This window comes from Notechis scutatus, chromosome 2, assembly GCF_049901735.1.
Source record: "Notechis scutatus isolate UNSWTSFEM ecotype Mainland chromosome 2, rNotScu1.2, whole genome shotgun sequence".
In the NCBI taxonomy this organism is placed as follows: Eukaryota; Metazoa; Chordata; class Lepidosauria; order Squamata; family Elapidae; genus Notechis; species Notechis scutatus.
This window is the reverse complement of record NC_142010.1, coordinates 161,783,653-161,802,980: the sequence shown is the minus strand read 5'-3', so window position 1 is coordinate 161,802,980 and position 19,328 is coordinate 161,783,653. Positions and strand designations below refer to the sequence as shown.

Below are 19,328 nucleotides of genomic sequence, written 5' to 3'. Positions count from 1 at the left end.
GGCAAACTCCGCCAGAGGGAGATAAGCAACCCAATTGTTCTGTCGTTGATTGACAAAACAATGCAAATATTGTTCGAGAATGCCAATAACCTTCTCCATCCCACCATCAGTCTCTGGATGGTGCGCCGATGACAAGCAGACCTGCACCTGTAACGCGGTCATCAGGCTCTTCCAAAATTGGGCTGTAAATTGGACACCGCGATCCGAAACTACCCTGTCCGGCAGACCATGGAGACGAAAAACATGCTGCAAGAACAACCGGGCAGTAGTACGGGCTGAAGGCAATTTATGACACAGAATGAAGTCAGCCATTTTGGTTAACATGTTGACCACCACAAGCACAGTCGTAAATCCCAAAGATGATGGCAAATGAGTCAAGAAGTCCATGGAAATTGCTCCCCATGGTCTTTCCGGAGTCGACAGAGGTTGAAGAAGACCAGGAGGCACACCCGTCGTGGTTTTCGCTTGCCTGCATGGAACACAGGACGTGACATAGGCGTGGACATCATGCCGTACTCGAGGCCACCAAAAAGTCCGCGTGACAAGATGGAGGGTCTTAAAAAACCCAAAATGGCCGGCTGCAGAGTTGTCGTGACACTGAGTCATAATAAGGGCTCGAAGTGGCCCCGTGGGTACGTACAACCGGCCCCGATGCTTGAGTAAGCCCTCTTCCAAAGTCCATGGGGAGTCGGGTCCAATCTCCCCCATCCTCTGCTGTGACCAAGCGTCTAGGCGCTGCGCCTCTCACACCTGAGTCTGCAAATCCACCGGTTCCTGGACTACAGCCAAGGATTTTGCTGGCAGCACATTCCACGGAGGAATGGGGTCCTCAGGGCAAAGGTACTCAGGTTTGCGGGACAGGGCATCCGCCCTCCGATTGTGACCACTGGGGATATAGGTTACAAAAAAGCTGAACCGGGCAAAAAACAATGACCACCGGATCTGCCGCTGGTTCAACTTTTGTGCCATTGACAAGTGTTCTAAATTCCGATGGTCCGTCCGGACCTCCACCTTGTGTCGGGCCCCCTCAAGATGATCTCGCCAAGTCTCAAACGCAGCCTTGATAGCCAGCAACTCTTTTTCCCAGATGGTGTAATTGCGTTCGGAAGGAGTGAGTTTCCGGGAATAGTAAGCACAGGGAAAAAGAGTGATGCTATCCGCCGGGGCTTGCAACAACACAGCCCCAATAGCCACGTTGGACGCATCCGTCTCCACCACAAAAGGACGATGCAGATCAGGATGCCTCAGGACAGGTTCTGCGATGAAGGCCTTCTTGAGGGCTTCAAAAGCCTGTTGCTGCGGGGGGCCCCACTGGAACGGAACCTTCTTTCGAAGGAGCTGGGTTATTGGACCTGTCAGCTTGGCAAAACCCGGGATGAAGTTCCGGTAATAGTTAGCGAACCCCAATAGGCGTTGAACGTCCTTCATGTGACGAGGGGGTTCCCAACTACACAAGGCCTCCACTTTATGCGGGTCCATGGCGATGCCTTCAGGAGAGATGATGTGCCCAAGGAACTCTATGGAAGTCTGGAAGAAGAGACATTTCTCCAGCTTCGCATAAAGTTGGTGCTCCCGAAGGCGTTGCAAGACCAGACGAACGTGTTGAAGGTGGCTGTCCCTGGACCCGGAATAGATCAGAATATCGTCCAGGTACACCACCACGAACCGATCTAACATGTCCCGAAACATGTCATTCATCAGGTGCTGGAAGACCGCGGGGGCATTGGTCAACCCAAACGGCATCACAGTGTACTCAAAATGGCCGTATCGGTGCCAAATGCTGTCTTCCATTCGTCCCCCTCACGCATCCGCACCAGGTTGTAGGCCCCTCAAAGATCGAGCTTGGTAAAGATAGTGGCCTCCCGCAACCTCTCCAACAACTCCGGAATAAGCGGCGAGGGGTAGCTATTCCACACCGTGATGGCGTTATCGCAGCACAAGCGTAAGTCTCCCGTCTTCTTCTTGACAAAGAGAACTGGGGCTGAGAGAGGGGACGACGATGGCCGGATGAACCCTCGGGCCAAGTTTTTGTCCAAAAAGTCCCATAGGGCGGCCAGCTTGGGCTCGGACATGGAGTACAAATGTCCCCTTGGCAGTGGTACATTGGGCAGAAGGTCCACTGGGCAATCATAGGGCTGATGCGGGGGTAATCAGTCCGCCTCCTTCTCACTGAACACATCTGAGAAGTCCGACAGTTCAGAAGGTATGGAGACAGCAGAGGTGGTGATGTCCTGGCCAGCACAGGTATGGCGTAAGTGGTCCACGCACTGCAAACTCGGAAAAGAAATGGCGTTCCGCGACCATGCCACCTGAGGATCATGAATCCGAAGCCAGGCCATGCCGAGGACTAATGGGAAATGGAGGTCCGCAGTGACATAAAAGCAGATCGCCTCCTCATGGTCTCCAATGACCAGGCGCAAAGGCTGGGTAGCGAATTTAATGGGTCCTGCAAGAAGTTCCCGCCCATCAATAGTCTCGACCCTCATCGGAGGGTCCACCGGAACCAAGGGGGACATCAAAATGGGCCGCAAAGGCCTGGTCCATAAAGTTAGTCGTGGCCCCTGAGTCCACCAGCGCAATCACTGGAATCCCTTTTGACTGGTTAGCCAAGAAAACCCGAGTGTCCAAAAGCAGATGCGAGGGGGCCCAGAGTAAACCTCTGCTAATTCAGGCAGCTGTTTGATACGTGCCCGGCCTAGGGTTTCCCCCAAGGTCGGGCCTGCTCCATTTCCCGACTGATCAGGCCGAGATTCAGGCACAGGCTTGAGTGCCCCCCTTCGCTTTATAGGACAAGAAATAGCAAAATGTCCTGGCCCCCCACAATACAAGCACAAACCTCCTTGACATCTCCGCGTTCGCTCCTGGGCCGTCAGGCAAGGTCTGACCACTCCCAACTCCATTGGCTCCTCGGCCATTGCCACGACACGTTGGGGGACCCGGGGCACTGGTTGCACAGGGCGCTGCGGTACAGATGTGGATGGCTGCTCCTGGACGGTGCGACAGGTCTTTCACTGTTGGAGTCGTGCGTCGATGCGCAAGCATTGCACCACCAGAGTGTAGAGGGTTCCACTCGAACTAACTCATCCTGTAGCTCATCTGACAGGCCATCCTGGAAGGCGTCCATTAAGGCTGCATCATTCCAATTGGAATCCAGACATACAAGCCGAAATTCCGAAATAAATTCCTGCAGGGGGCGCTTCCCTTGGCGAAGTTCCTTCAGACGCCTGGCTGCCATCTGCACTCGTATGGGGTCTTCATACATGTGGAGCATGTGTTGCCAAAACCCCTGGTAATCCGTTAATAACGGGATGTTCTGGAGCAACAAAGGTGTGGCCTATCTGGCAGCCAAGCCAGAAAGGAGGCTTATCACAAACCCCACCCGAGCCCGGTCATCTGGGAAATCCTCTGGCCTCATAGCCATAAACAACTGGCACTGTCCCATGAAAGCCGGGAACATCTCAGGCTGCCCAGAAAACTTATCCGGCACAGCCAGCGGGCATTTCCGACGGGGAGGGGCAGGAGGAGCAGCATGAGCCTGCAGCAAAGCAATTTGAGCTATTAATTGAGCCACCTGCTGTTGCAGAGTTTGATTTTCATTTTGCAGCTGTTGCTGCTGCTGCTGCTGGTGGTGGTCCATCTTGGGTAAAAGATGGTTTAAGTCAGGTACGGGACAAAAATGTTATGTCTCACCTTTCCAAGGAAGATGAAGAATCCAAACTCCAACAAATACAGGCAGGCAAGAAGATTCAGTATTTACAGAGTTAATTCCTTTATATAGACAATGTTCTTGGCATGATAACAAACTCTGCCTGCCAAGTCCGACAAGATAACCAGAATAATTAATCACTAAAGCTTCCAACGCAGACCACAAGAAACAAAACACACCGAAGCCTAACAGAAAAGTAAAACTTTGTCCCGTACAGTTTCCAGAGAAAACACACCCACTTTTATCCCCTGTGGGGTGTGTCTCAATGACTCAGCTCACTCTCTGATTCGCCCATGCCACCTACGTTGCAGCTCACACTTCTTCCTGCGACGCTTCCTAGAATCAAGCCAACATTCGTCTACTTGATTCCTTGTCAGAGGCTGCTCCGATATGCCCTCCTCCTCCTGATTAGTCTAAGGCTGTCCCTCTCGGTTATCTGCTGAAACCTGAGGCATTATCAGGGAGGAAGGCATTGCTGAAGAGGAAGGTCCTGGGGAGGAAGGCATTCCCAATTCCTCCTCCTCATCTTCTGAGTCCTCTTCCTCTAACAACGCAGGCTCAGGAATCGGAGCCACAACATATATATATATATATATACATACACACACACAACAATGTAAAACTAAATATTATTGTTTATAATCTATGATAGTCTGTAACCCTCTTAATTTTCTAATCTAATTTAATCCTTTTAATAAATTAATTAAGTATAATTCTAAATATAATAGCTTATATAGTAAACATATATAATTCAATAAATATAGATAAATATGTGTTTGATTGTTTTCTTTTCTTATATACTATATCTTATAACTTTCTTATAGTTCAATTAAGTCTATGAATCAATATATAGCCATTAATTAGTTGTACATCAATTGATTAATTAGTTGTTATCCAAGGTATCAAATTGTGGAAAGATATAAAGAATATATAGGGTATAACAGTTATAAAGAATGTAGCAATCTATGAAATAGGATACATAAATTAATTCTTCTTGCAAGCAATCAGCTATTTTTATACTGTATATATTGATTTAGATTTTTTTTCAATATACACTTTTGAATTTAATACTTAGAAATTATTCAGCTTTCTTCTTTCTTCTTCTTTTCCCTTTCTTCTGCACACCGTCACATTACTTTCCTCATTTCCTGTTTCCTCAGTCCTCTTTAACTACTTAGTCACTTTCACTCTCAAATTGCACAGTCACAGCTTTCTATCAAAATGGTTCCACTCTCCGTTCAACTACAGTTCTCCATTAAAGTTCCAATTGTTCTCTTTAATGTCTCTTTTCTGCTCTACCAGTAATCAATCCAAATCATAGAAATTTTGAGTTTTTATTCACAGTCTTGATCTTTTCTTCTGTGGTACTCTCTCTCAGCTGTTAAACTGTTGTTTCCTCCTCTCCCTTTCGCTCTGCTATCCCCCGCCAATTAGCCGCTGTATTCACTCTCTCCGGAGGCTCCCTTTGTCAAAGTCTTTCACAGGGCTCTCTCACCTTTCAAAAACTGTCCCAGTCTGCCGTTCTCCTTCTGATGTCTTGCATTGATTCACTTTCCTGCTTCCCGATTGCAGCTGGCTGTCACAGCTTTGGACCCGCCATAGATGCCGGGTTTCTTTTGCGCCGGATTCAAAAGGCTTCCCCTCATTGCAGTGGGAGGTTGCTTTCCTCCCCTCTGCTCCTAGGCTTCCACTTCTAACTTGTGTGTCTCTCCAAGCTTCACGATGCCTCTGAGAGCTTCTAAGCATGAAAATTCATATACAGGATTGCAGAGCTCGCTCTCCTGCTCCGCTGTGACCTCACCACCGGAAGTCCAAGACTGGAATTTTTAATGGCCTTAGTTGGATCCCCAATCCTCCAACTAAAGTTGGGCTTATTAGGCTCCTCGGGCACACTAAGTCCAACAATGCATTTAATTTTCTCCCTATTAGTGGGATTAATAGTTCTATGGGGATTGTAAGGGGTTCCACAGTCCCAGTTACTAAAGGGTCTTCATAGTCACTCTCTGAATGATCAGGCTCTTCTGTAGGAGGGGTTGGAGTTCCAAGGCAACTCTAGCAGGATCTGCATGACCACATAGCTTTTAAAAGCAGAGTCCCTGGGACGTGGTGGTGGCTTTGTGGACCTCCCCACAGCTTGCTTCTCTCATTTTCAGGCAGGGATCTTTGCATGACAATCAGTTGCATGGTAGCCTTCTTTTCTGTAGTTGAAGCAGGCTGTTGGGCGCAGCAGGGCAGAGCAAGGTTTAGCCATCTCCCTTCTCCGTTTGGGTGGGGATCTCCTCCAGGTGCGATTTGTGTGGTATTGGTTCTGGGCTTGGTCGATTTCAGCTTCCTCAGCCAAAACATACCAGTCATGCAGGCTCCACGGGCTATGCAGGAATTGTACAGGTTGTTGTTAAGCTCACCTTGAACCAGTTCACTAGTATTTCCTTCAGCTAATCAACGCAGCAGGTCAATGCAGCATCCTTGCCTGATGTACCTGATGCAGCCTTTTGGTCAGCTTGCGGGTCCTCAAATCTCCATCTCAGGGCTATCATAAAGCAGTTAAAGTTTTGGAGCTCTGTGGCATCTGCATTGTGGAGGGTTGCCATCCAACATGCAGCTGCCCCTTCTAGGTCCAAGGTGATGACCCCAACTTTGGCTATTTCCGTGTGGAGGTCCCTGCATGTAGGTTAGCATGTGCATGAGGAAAAATCCCAGTTGTTGTGGTCCCTGTCAAATGTGATGCCCAGGGGAGGTGCCTTTCATTCTAAAGGGGGAAGCCTCCTCCTGCTGAGCTCTGCCCCATGCCAGGGTCCCTCTGGGGATGGATTTTCCAGGGTGACAGTGGGCTCATCAGTGGAAATGTACAAAAAGCACTGGGTAAAGCCAGAGAGTCGCAAAAGAAACAAGCCGATCAGAGGAGAGTCCTCCAGAGGGAATTCAGAAACGGAGAAAGTATATTTATCTACTAAATACTTAAAGTTGAGGCAACAGTGTAAGAATCTTGGTCCCAAGTACCTAGGGCCTTTCCCAATCATTTGGATCATAAACCCAGTCACAGTGAGTTACAGTTGCCAAAGGTGCTAAGGCGAGTCCACCCAGTGTTTGTAGCTTATTAAAACACTTTCAAGGCTCTAAGTTAAGGACTAGGGGTGATATAGCAGTATTCCAGTATTTGAGAAGCTGCCACAAAGAAGAGGGAGGACAACTTATTTTCCAAAGCACCAGAAGGCGACAATGAATGGAAATTAATCAAGGAAAGAACCAATCTAGAATTAAGGAGAGACTTTCTAACAGGGAGGACAATTAACCAGTGGAACAGCTTGCCTTTAAAAGTTGTAGGTGTTCTATCACTGGAGGTTTTTAAAGAAAAGACAGAACTACCACCTATCTGAAATTGTATAGGATCTCCTGCTTGAGCTTGGGGTTGGACTAGAAGACCTCCAAGGTCCCTTCTAACTCTACTCTGATTGATTGATTGATTGATTGATTGATTGATTGATTGATTGATTGGATGAATGAATGAATGAATATCATGTGAAGTATAACAACCGTTTTAGAAAGCCTTAGTAAGACCAGACCTATAATACTGCATCCAGTTTTGGTCATCACATTACAAGAAACATGTTGGGACTTTACATAACTTTGAAACAATGATTAAGCATAATTTGATAGGATAAGGAGGAAATTTATTGCAATATAACAATGTTATATTCCAATATAGCCCTACATCTCATGAGCATCTCCTTGACATTCAGAGGCAGGAAGAATTGTTAAGTCCTCAATAAGGGACAAAGTGTGGAGTTCTTCATAATGGTTCTAAGAAACTTGTCTATTTGTATAATGAATGGTGGGGGGAAATGCAGGTAACACAAATACTCATTTCAAGGATTCCCCGCCCCCCATTTCATGTATTAAATATCTATATTTAAACTAAAGTAATAGAGGTGGAACAATTTCATTCCTCATTCCTCTTCGACAAAGTGACAACATTAGTAGACCGGAGGAATGCTGTGGATATAATTTACTTGGACTTCAGTAAGGCATTTCATAAAATAGACCACAACCTATTACTTGATAAGATAGAAAAATGTGGGGTAGACAGCATCACCAGATGGATTCGTAACTGGCTGACCAACTGCACTCAACATGTAGTCCTCAATGGAACTGCATCTATATGGAAGGAAGTATGCAGTGGGGTACTCCAATGCTCTGTTTTAGGCCCAGTACTCTTCAAAATGTTCATTAATGATTTGTATGAGGGGATAGATGGGAAACTCATCAAATTTGCATATGATACCAAGCTGGCAGGAATAGCCAATGCTCCAGAAGATAGGCTTAAGATACAGAAGGATCTTGACAGATTTGAACTTTGGGTGCTATCTAACAAAAATAGATTCAATGGTGAAAAAAGTAAGGTTTTACACTTAGGCAAGAAAAATAAAATTCACAGGTACAGTATATGTGGTACCTCACTCAATAAATGTGAGAGGGATCTTGAAGTCCTAGTGAACAATCATTTAAATATGATATCACACAGTTCTAGACTGCATAAACAGTGGGATAGAATCAAGATCAGTGAAGTGTTTTTATAATGCTTTGGTAAGGCCACACTTGGAATACTGCATCCAGTTTTGGTCGCCATGATGTACAAAAGTTGTTGAGATTCTAGAAAGAGTGCAGAGAAGAGCAACAAAGATGATTAGGGGACTGGAGGCTAAAAATATAAAGAATTGCTGGAATTGTGTTTGTCTAGTTTAATGAAAAGAAGAACTAGGGGTGACATGATAGCAGTGTTCTGATATCTCAGGGACTGCCGCAAAGAAGAGGGAATCAAGCTATTCTCCAAAGCACCTAAGGGTAGGACAAGAAGCAATGGGTAGAAACTAATCAAAGGAGAGAAGCAACTTAGAACTAAAGAGAAAATTCCTGACAGTTAGAATAACTGGTGGAACAACTTGCCTCCAGAAGTTTAAATACTCCAATACTGGAAGTTTTTAAGAAGAGATTGGATAACCATTTGTCTGAAGTGGTGTAGGGTTTCCTGCCTAAGCAAGGGGTTGGACTAGAAGACCTCCAAGGTCTTCCAACTTCCATTCCATTCCAATGTTTTATCCTAAATTCCTTTACAACTATATGCCCATGTAAATGAAACAATTGTCTCTTTTGCCAGAAAATGTATTTTTCTCAGTATCTAAACTCTAGTGACATGATGGTAAATGCATCTGACTTTGATTGTAACATTAATCAATTAAATTGTACAGAACAAAATAAGAAAATTGTCACCTGATAGTGATGATGTCTTCTCAAATTATCTGCTGCACGTCTCTGAAAATGAAAAACAGGTCATAAACTGGCACATATGAGAAGATGTAATGATAAATAGGTCCCATTTTCCTGAAAACTGAGTTTGATCTATGTAACATTTTAATCAAAACTTTCAATGAGGGACAGTCCTCCAAGATGGCATGCTGTACAGTGAGGGTGGTTATGGTGGTATTTGCTTCTCCTGCCAACAAACAGCTGAATTTGCTGCTAAAGCAGGTTTCTTGGCAGCCAGCTCCCTAGACTGAATAGGAGCAGCTTGGGTATGACCAGAGATGATTCTTAGATGACTGTGGACACTCCTGGGAAGAGGAATCCTGAATGTTGCAATTTCTGGTAAGAACAGTCAGAGTCTGGGTCCCCATCTTTCCTTTCAACTGTTGGGTTTTTAAAGCACACCCTGGCTTTTCCTGCATGTTTTAAAGTTCTTTTCTTTTAATTTGGTTCTTATTTTTAAACTTAACTGTCTGGTGAAGGCTGAATTACTCTAGTATCCTGCTGGATTTTAACCTTCTCTGGCTGTGAACTACTCTCACTTTCCATATGGAAGCTTACAGCAACTTTCTGAATAGTGAAACTGATCAGATTGGACTTATGTCTACAGTATATTGGATTTCATGACAGGATTTAACTCTTAAAAAGCTTTAGTTAGGATTTTAAAAAAATTGATGGAACTTTTCCTTTTTTTCTTCACACCTTCATTGAGAAATATCATTTTAATGTTCTTGGCAGCCATTTTGTTATGGTACATTTAAACTTTTTGTCTTGGAAAGGAATTTTCTTTGATTGTGTAAGCTGAGATACAGAAGAGTCTGCTTTATATTAAAAATGTGAACAATGCATCCATTTAAAGATAAAGCCTAGTGGGTTATCTTAAAAATACTTTTTAAATCTATAAATTCAAATTGAAAACTTGGTAAAAGCTTGATAAAAATATTTGGTTTTCAAATCAACCTAAAGAGGGTACCCAAATGCAAACAATTGGCCAGATCTACAGTTAGATGGACTGGAAATTAAGTCCTTGCTGGCAGATTTGAAGAAGGAGCAGTTTGGCTGAAAAACAGAAGTTCTGTTGCAGAAATTTGAAGAAGATCTGGATTTTACAGTCTTAGAATTGGCAGATTTGACTCTATTTTTTACAGAATTATATAAAAAACTACACAAGAAGATAAAATGGACTATGAGAATATTTGCATGACAGGAAATTTTAATGCAATTGTAAATCCAAAACTTGATTACAGAAGTAGTAAAAGAGGCAAAAAAGCAAGGAAGATTCTCCCTAGAACTTTCTTTAAAATGGCAGAAGTAATATGCATACAGGATGTATGGAGAGAAATAAATCCAGGGAAAAATTTGTATACATTCTATTAAAATAGGCACCAATCATGGTCTAGAATAGATATGATATGAATGTTGTTGGAATTAAGAGTAAATAGAAGAGAAAGAGATAAAAATGAACATATGGGTGGACCATATGGGTTGGAAGGGGCAAAAGAAAAAATGGAGATGGACATTGAACCAATCTATACTAAAAGATAAAGAGTTTATACAAACAACAGGAAAAGAAATTGAACTTTTCTTTAAAAAGAACAGGAAAGAAGAGACTTGACTAATAAATGTATGGGATACAGCCAAAGAATATTTCAGGGGATTAGCTACAACTTACATAGCAAGGAAAAATAAGGAAAATAAACAATATAAAAAACCACTAGAAGAAGAACATAGAAGACTTGAAGCAGAACTACAAAAAGAATCACAAATGGGAAACCTCAAAAAATCAAATGGAAATAATAAAACATACATTAAACTTGATGGAAAAAGAAGAACTGGCACAAGAAATCAAAACAGCAAAACAAAACTTTTTTGAAAATGCCAATAAACCAGGAAGATGGCTACTGTATAAGCTGAAAAAGGAGAAAGAGAAAAAATTGATAAGCAAACTGCAAGATGAGAAGGGAACCTTAGAGTATCAAAATGAGAGTAAAAAGAAAATAATACAGGAGTTCTATAGAAAGCTATAAGACCAAGAAAAAAGTGTCAGAACAAAAAATAAAGCAATACCTAAAAAAATCGGAACTACCCAAAGCAGCGGTCACCAACTGGTGGGCCGTGGCCCACTGGTGGGCCATGAGAAAATTTTGGTGGGCCGCGAGAAAATTTTGGTGGAATGCATTGAAATCTCATCCCCAGAGCACCCCCCAAAGCAATTAATCCAGGCTGCACAGAAACACAAGCCTGTGCCACCCACATGGTCCACAGGAACCCTCCCCGCCCATTCAATCCTTACCCAGTAAACTTGCCTGCTAAATTTCTATTTTTCCTTTTTCCAACCATCATCTCTTCTGCTGTGCCGGGAGATTTAGATTAGCTAGGAAGCAGAAAACGGTTGAATTTCTTGCTTTCTAGCTAGCCTTTAGATCTTCAGCTCTGCTTTTAAGCACAGCCGAATGTCCCTTAGGACTGAAGGTTTCCTTGCAAGCAAATTCAGTGCAGACTCACGGCAAGCAAATTTGAGAGACTGAGTTAGCTGATGGCAGATAGATAGATCACTGAATGATTCTGTGAGCAACTCAATCTGCCTGATTTTGGGTAAAAATTGCTCTTTTAAAAAAAATAAAAAAATCAATATTTACATGCATGGTGTGTTGTGAGTTAACTTTGTGAGTTTGCTTGCTAGCAAATTTTATGTGACAGACTGAGCTAGCCAATGGCAGATAGATCTCTGAATGAATCTGTGATTCTGTGAGCAACTCAATCTGCCTGCCTGCTTTGCCTGATTTTGGGTAAAAGTTGCTCTTTTTTTATAAAAAAACCCAATATTTACATAAATATTTATAATATTTACATACAAGCCATGCCCAGCCAGTCACATGATCACCAAGCCACACCCACAAATTAGGCCATGCCCACAGAATCGGTTAGTGTTCCCTGGGATCTAAAATTATGAGTTTGGTGGTCCCTGAGGTCCAAAAGGTTGGCAACCCCTGACCCAAAGTGCCTGAAATGGTGAAAACTATGTTAAATGAAAGAATAACCATGGTGGAGCTAACAGAGGCAATTAAAAGACAAAAGAATAAGTCACCAGGAACAGATGGTCTACCAGCAGAAGTCTATAAACATTTACAAGTTACATTAAGCCTACCAATTATTGAGAATTATTGAGTCTATCATCTGCACCTCTATAACTGTCTGGTTTGGTTCTGCAACCCAACAGGACAGACACAGACTTCAGAGGATAATTAGGACTGCAGAAAAACAATTACTATCAACCTGCCTTCAATCAAGGACCTGTATATTGCCAAAAAGAGGACTGAGTCAAAAAGAGGACTATGAAAATATTTACACACCCCGCACATCCTGGACATAAACTGTTTCAACTCCTTTCCTCAAAACGACACTATAGAGCACTGCACACCAGAACAATTAGACACAAGGACAATTTTTCCCCGAATGCCATCACTCTGCTAAACAAACATTTCCCTGTCCAACTATTTACAAAGTACACTATTACTATTAGTCTTCTCATCATTCCTTATCACCCATCCCCTCCCACTTCATCTGTTATTAATTCTTTGTATTTTATTGTTTTGTTCAGATCCATAACATTGAGATATACTAGTGCCTCCACTGGAGATAGCCAGAGAGGTATTTTCACATAATGGTTTCTTTTAATTCTTTCCCATATATATAACGAAGTATCCCTTATCCAGTGTCTTTGAAAGTAGCTATGGGTTTTATTTTTTCCATCCCAGAGAAATGTGTGTCAGCCAATCTGTAAATTGAAGCCTTCTATTGTCAGTATTCTTTTATCCTCCAAGTTAATCCAATCTTTGATCCAGGTACTCGCTGCAGCTTGATAGTATAACTCAAAGTCTGGGAGCGCCAATCCTCCCTTACTTCTACTATCTTGCATTAATTTGTATTTTACTCTAGCTTTTTTCTTTTGCCAAATAAATTTACTAATTCTTTTGTTCAGGTCTTTGAAGAATTTTTCCCTAGTTGTGTCAAACTCTTTTTCATTGAGGGCCAAATTAGGATCAGGATTAGGATTAGGATCAGGAGGAAGGGACAAGGGGATGGCAAAAGGAAGAAGGGCTGCTGGTGGCCAAGTGCTAAGGCAGGATTTCCTTCAGACCCCCACTCTCTCTCATTACAATCTTCCTTCCTTCCTTCCTTCCTTCCTTCCTTCCTTCCTTCCTTCCTTCCTTCCTTCCTTCCTTCCTTCCTTCCTTCCTTCCTTCCTTCCTGCCTGCCTTCCTGCCTGCCTGCCTGCCTGCCTGCCTGCCTGCCTGCTCAGGAAAGGATGAGGGGAGGGGGAGAGATTGGCAGTCCTGGGCATGCACACAGGATGTGGCAAGTGCACAGACCTTGGCATCCCTGAGGATCGTTTTGCCCTGCAAGCTGACTGCATTCTGAGCTCTTCCCTTTCACCCAGGACGTCAGGCTCTGGGCACTGCCAATCTCTCCCTCTCCCCATATCCCTTCCTGAGTGAGGAAGGAAGGAAGGAGATGGGAATTAGAATCAGGGAAGGAAAGAATTTAGAGCAGGGAAGGAGGAAAATAATTAAATGAGGGTGTCAGCAAACCTCCATTCCAATCAATAACTCCAAGACAAACATAACTCAAAAGTACCTTTATTAGGATAGTAAATCTGTGGAATCCCGAATCTGAAAGTTTCTGGGCTTCCTACAGTTTTCCAAACTACAAATCCATCCCCCCTTGGCTGTCATCACATCACATGGCCCTATCATGATCCATCCAAAAGTTAAGATCCTTATTTCATCCTGCGCCATACGCAATGACCTTGAACTAACAAAAGAATTTTATTTTGCCTACTTAGAGCTACTCAATTGAATCCACCCTCTCCCATTTTCTAACCCTAACCCTAACCTGCTGGCTTCCAAAGCTAACAGGCATCCCCCCTTGAAAAAAATCACCCCCTGAAAGAGATAATAAACAAAATACAACCAGGGGTTAATGCGATGCCCTTAACCCCCTCTCCCCCCTCCAAGGGGACCCTTCAGTTTGTCATGGAATTTGTCATGGAATTGGTTAACCAATCTATCTGCAGGTATATCCCAACTTTTTACCCAAGTAGCATGTGACAAAGGGTAGCCTTTCCATAACACCAAATATTGTAATATCCCTTGGTGTAATCTAGAATCAATGATTTTTAAAAAATGTCATAATGTGTCTCACCCTGTACGATTAGAGGTTTGGGGGCAGCTGCTGGTATTGGCCTTAGATTCGACCCTACAGCAGGTTTCAATAAACTGCTATGGAACACTGGGTGTATTTTCCCCAACAGCCGCGGGAGACTTAATTGGATTCACTGGATTGATTATCTTAGATATAGGGAATGGACCTAAGAATTTAGGGTCCAACTTCCTACTGGGAAGTTTCAACTTGAGATATTTAGTTGACAAAAACACTTTGTCCCCTACTTTAAACGGTGGTTGGAGGGATCTATGTTTGTCTGCTTGTTTTTTATATTCCTCAACAGCTTCAGTTAAAGCTTTTTTCGTATGATTTTTCCGGTTTGTCGGCTTTGCGAGCGGTAGGGATTCGCGAAACTGCGCGATCCCTGCCGCGCTAGCCGTTTTTGGGGTTCCGATCCGAAAGGGTGCGGAGCAAGGCTGCCCTGCAGGGGCAGCTGAAGGTAGGGGGGATCCGGGAAAGGGTTTGGGGGTGCTGCAGACCCCCTCCCTAGCCGGCAGAACCTCCTTTTACCAAGACGGTGCAGCGGCGGTCCGTAATGGCCGCCACAAAGAAGCTGGCAGCTGGGCAAGTATGCGCTGGAGGAAGAGGAGAAAGTTTTTAAAAGTGAAAGTCTTCTTGGTCGACCCGGGACTCTAAGATATATTTAATTTAATTCCTGAAAATGATGGCTTTTTGGATGATTCTTTCCACAAGAGAAAATAAGCGGCAATTCTGAGGTGCTGAAAGGAAAGTTTACTCTCCCCCCCGACGGAATTAATAAATGGATATTGAGAAACCTGTTTTTTTTTCAGGTAAAACTAGCTTTTTGGGATAAGTCAGAAGGGAGAGGACAAAAAAGATATATTTATCTGGTTGGATTTTCTTGGAGGAGATGCCTTAAGGATTTGAAAATAGAAATAAAATCTTAATAAGGCTTCAAAACACAGATTTGAATTTTCTTTTTTCCTTTGTCTGATACTACCCCTGGAAGAGAAAGGGGGAATTTTGGCTTGGCTTGGATTGATTGAGGATTGTTGACTTTGGGATTGTCTTATTTTTCTTTTGGAATATTTTGGTTGGTGTGAGAAGAAAGAGGAAAAAGAAAAGAAAAGATCTACAATGGCTTTTTCTTTTGAGGAACTGAGGGATGAATATGAGCAAACAAAAGCAGCCTGTAAGGATGGTATGGAAAAAGCTTTTCTTTTTTAGAAATGGCGTTGGTTAACTATGAACAGACAATACAGATGGAAGCTGAAGAACAACAAGAGGAAGATGAAGACGCCATCTTCAATGAATCCCAAAATTCATCTAAGAAAGAAGGAAGGAAGAAAGCGAGGAAAATGAAGGATTTAAGATCTAAAAAAACATTTAAGAAAGAGAAAAATATGATGCAAAATAAATACAATGATAGCAAACAAGAGAAAAAGGGAATACAACAGAGAAGGGATGCTGGCAAGACAGAGGTTAGAAGAAGGGGGGTAGGAAGATTTGGTGGGGGAAGAAAGAAAGGGGAAAGGCGGAGAAAAGCCACAAAGTCTTAAAATTAGATGGGAAAAGAGGAATCCTTTTTAGGGATAATGGGTAAAGCATAAATTTTTTTTAAAAAAGATTCTGCAAGGTACACAAGATGGTATTGCAACATTTGTATTAGAAATAGAAAATTAGAATGGCTTAAGAGTTAATAAGAAATTAAAATGTTGAAATGTTTAATAATGATTGATTTTTAAAATGTAATAAAATATTGAAGGGAAAGGCAATGAGAATGCTATAAGATTTATTATTTAGATTTATTATTTAACTACGTATTTAGGAGGATATTATGTATTTAAACATTTTTGATTTTTTACTGTTTTTATTGTTACTAAAAGTAAAAATTAGTAGATAGAATGTACCAAGCAGAATCAAATTGGGTATTAGGTGTTATTTTAAATGTTAATCTAATTAATTTAGGGAGAGGATAGAAAGGCATCATACTCTGATTAGTGATTTCAGGAGAAATTCCTTTTTTTTTTTTCATTATAAGGAATGAGATAGAGGGATAATAAAGGATGGGCAAAAGATACAAATATAATGATTTAAATTAAGGGATTGAATAAGATAGAATTATGAAGAGTGAAATGTGTGGAGAAGTTTATATAGAAGATACAGAATGGTAAATAAAATAAGTAATGATCTGTAAGATGAGCATGAATATAATTAAAGCCCATATAAAGAGAGGTACCTGGGGCCAAGTTACTTTACTAAAAGATTTTTTATATGTATGTTTGTGTCTGTTTATGTCTTTGAGAGTATTGGTGAAACCTTGTAGAAACATAGAAAGAGAGTGATGATAATCAAGTCAGAAAGAAATAGATGAAATAATATAGAAATGTATTGTATAAGATAAGGTTTTATCTGACTTGTTAAATCTATAATGGAAAAAGGTTCAAATATGTAATGGTTGATGATGATTTGTTTGTTTTTTGAAATTAATAAAACTTGCTTAAAAAAAAAAAAAAAAGCTTTTTTCGTATCCTCCCAACCTTTCTTTAATGAGTCCATCCACTCCATTAAAGACATGGATGTTGGGGGTTCCCTAGGTAATTCCAGCATAGGGACAAATTCCATGCCGGTGTTGATTTGGAACGGAGTCAAGCCTGTGCTGCTGTGTACTGCATTATTGTAAGCAACTTGCAAATGGCAACAGTTCCGCCCAGTTCTCCTATTGATAATTTACATAGCATCTAATATACTGTTCCACCATGGCATTCGCTCTCTCCACTGCCCCATTGCACGCAAGATGGAATGCTGAGGAAAGCCCTTGGGACGACCCAATGGACTTCAAAAACTCCCTCCAAAACTTAGCAGTAAACTGTACACCTCAGTCTGAGATTATTCTATGAGGTACTCCAAGGAGCCTATAGATATGCTTCATGAACAGTTTCACAAGTTTCTTAGCTGAAGGTAGTCCGTTACATGCTGTACAGTGGGCTTGCTTAGAAAATAAGTCGACAACAGTCCAAATCGCAGTATTTCCTCAACTCTCAAGTAACTCTATGATAAAGTCCATCATGATTTCTTCCCATGGCTTCATTGGTTCAGCTACTTGTTGAAGGAGGCCAGGGGTTTGTCTAGTTCTCTGTTTCATCGTGGCACAAATTAAGCAGCTTTACACATAGTCCTCGACATCAGGTTTCATTTTTGGCCACCAGAACTGTCTCCTGACTAAATGCAGGGTTTTTAAGAACCCAAAGTGTCCCCCCAACCAGTTATGGCTATGTTTCAGCACCATCAGTCTTAGAGTATTGAGTACATAAATTTTGGTTCCTTTCCAAGCCAATCCTTCATTCATTATCAAATTAGTTTGAAGTTCAATAAACCATGGATCGGTTAAAAGGGCTGCTTTCAACTCGGTTGTCTGTTTGTCTTCTAGGCATCTGGGGCTTGGGCTCGGGTGGTTACTTGGCCTGCGGGTTGGGCTTCTGATATCATAGTTTGCACTACCTCCTCCCAGCGACTGTCAAATTGGGGTTTTCTTGACAGGGCATCCGCCAATATGTATTCCCCCCTCGGGATATATTTCATGTTAAAGTTGAATCTCTTGAAGTATTGAGCCCACGGACTTGTTTAGGTGATAGCTTTCAAGGTGTCTTTAGAGCCTCGAGGTTCTTGTGATCAGTCCACACCTCAAAAGACTCCTTCACTCCTTCCAGGAAATGCCTCCAAGATAGTAAAGTCTCTTTTTCCCAAACCGTCCACCTATGCTCTGTGTCTGTCAACTTTTTGGACACATAAGCGCAAGGCATTAGCTGGTCTTGAGAGTTCTGGAGAAGAATCGCTGCAACAGCCACATCACTAGCACCAGCTTGGACTATAAAAGCTTTGGTCGTGTCTGGGTGCTGGAGGATGGGCTCAGAGGCAAATAGGTGTTTTAAAGTTTTGAAAGATTTCTGACAGTCCATTGTCCAAGGAAAGGGTTGATTGGGTTTTGGTTTGGTCAAGGAAGGCCCAGTTTTCAATAACTCTGTTAAAGGGAGGTCAACTTCAGCAAATGAAGGAATAAATTGTCCATAGAAATTTGCAAAACCCAAAATGCTTTGAAGTTGTTTATGTGTTTGGGGTGGTTGCCAGTCTAGCCCCACTTTCACTTTTCCAGGGTCCACCTCAATCCCCTAGTTAGACACTCTGTAGCCCAGGTAATCCTGTGACTCTTTATGGGATTCACTTTTTGACAGCTTTACATATAACTTGGCAGCTAAAAGTTTTTTCAGTACTTGTCTGACCAATTTGACATGTTCTTTGATGGTTTCACTGAATATAAGAATGTCATTCAGGTAGATGCTTTGTATAGGTGTGGATGTAACACTTCATTGATGAGCATAAGTACCATGAGGAGGGGGGGCCCTGGAGTCCAAAAGGCATGACTCGGAACTGGAAACTACCCAGAGAGCAGTTGAAGGCAGTTTTCCATTTGTCTCCCTCCTTTATGCGGACTTAGCAGTAAGCTTCTCTTCGATCTAGCTTGGTAAAGACCTTGCCTTTAAATAGGTGATTTAATAAGTCCTTCGTGAGGGGGAGGGGTACATGTTTTTTATGTACACCACAATCAGGCCCCTAAAATCAACACATAATCTTAAGCTGCCATCTTTTTTTTCTTTAAACAGTACTGGGGCTGCCAACCTAGATTTGGCAGGTTCAATGGACCCTCTGTCCAAATTGTTATTGATTTATTTTCTCAATTCAGTCATTTCAGCTAGTGTCATGGAATACATCTTTGGTTTTGGCAGTTTTGCCCCTGGTTCTAACTCTATAGTACAATCAGTGGCTCGATGGGGGAGGGGGTAAAACATTGCATTCCTCTTTACTGAACACCTCAGCCAAGTCCCTGTATTGTTTGGGGACTTGGGGTGCACCTGGAGGAGAGTCTGAAGCGGTGGCTGCTGCTTCTGGTTGTGAATCCCTGTTGGGTGGCAGTTTCTTTGTGGGAGGAAGTGGGCAGTGGGCCAACCCCAATTATGATTTTTCAGTATCCGTCTTCCCACTTGATGGTAGGGCCCATTTATCCAGCCAAGTAAGTCCCAATATGACAGATTCTGACATTTTTGGAGGCACTACAAAACGTATGAGTTCACGGTGT

General features: G+C 42.5%; 1 protein-coding gene and 1 pseudogene across 2 annotated transcripts in view; both read right to left on the bottom strand.

Annotated features, from left to right (window-relative positions):
- The window catches only part of TRPC4 (transient receptor potential cation channel subfamily C member 4), a 273,160-nt gene that overhangs the window by 16,898 nt on the left and 236,934 nt on the right, over positions 1-19,328 (bottom strand). For both annotated transcript variants that reach the window (XM_087957134.1, XM_026675498.2), the window contains one exon: positions 8,975-9,016. In XM_087957134.1, coding sequence (XP_087813260.1) covers positions 8,975-9,016 — 42 coding nt within the window. The remainder of the gene's footprint in view (positions 1-8,974; positions 9,017-19,328) is intronic.
- On the bottom strand, positions 506-1,763 carry LOC148132373 (uncharacterized; annotated as a pseudogene).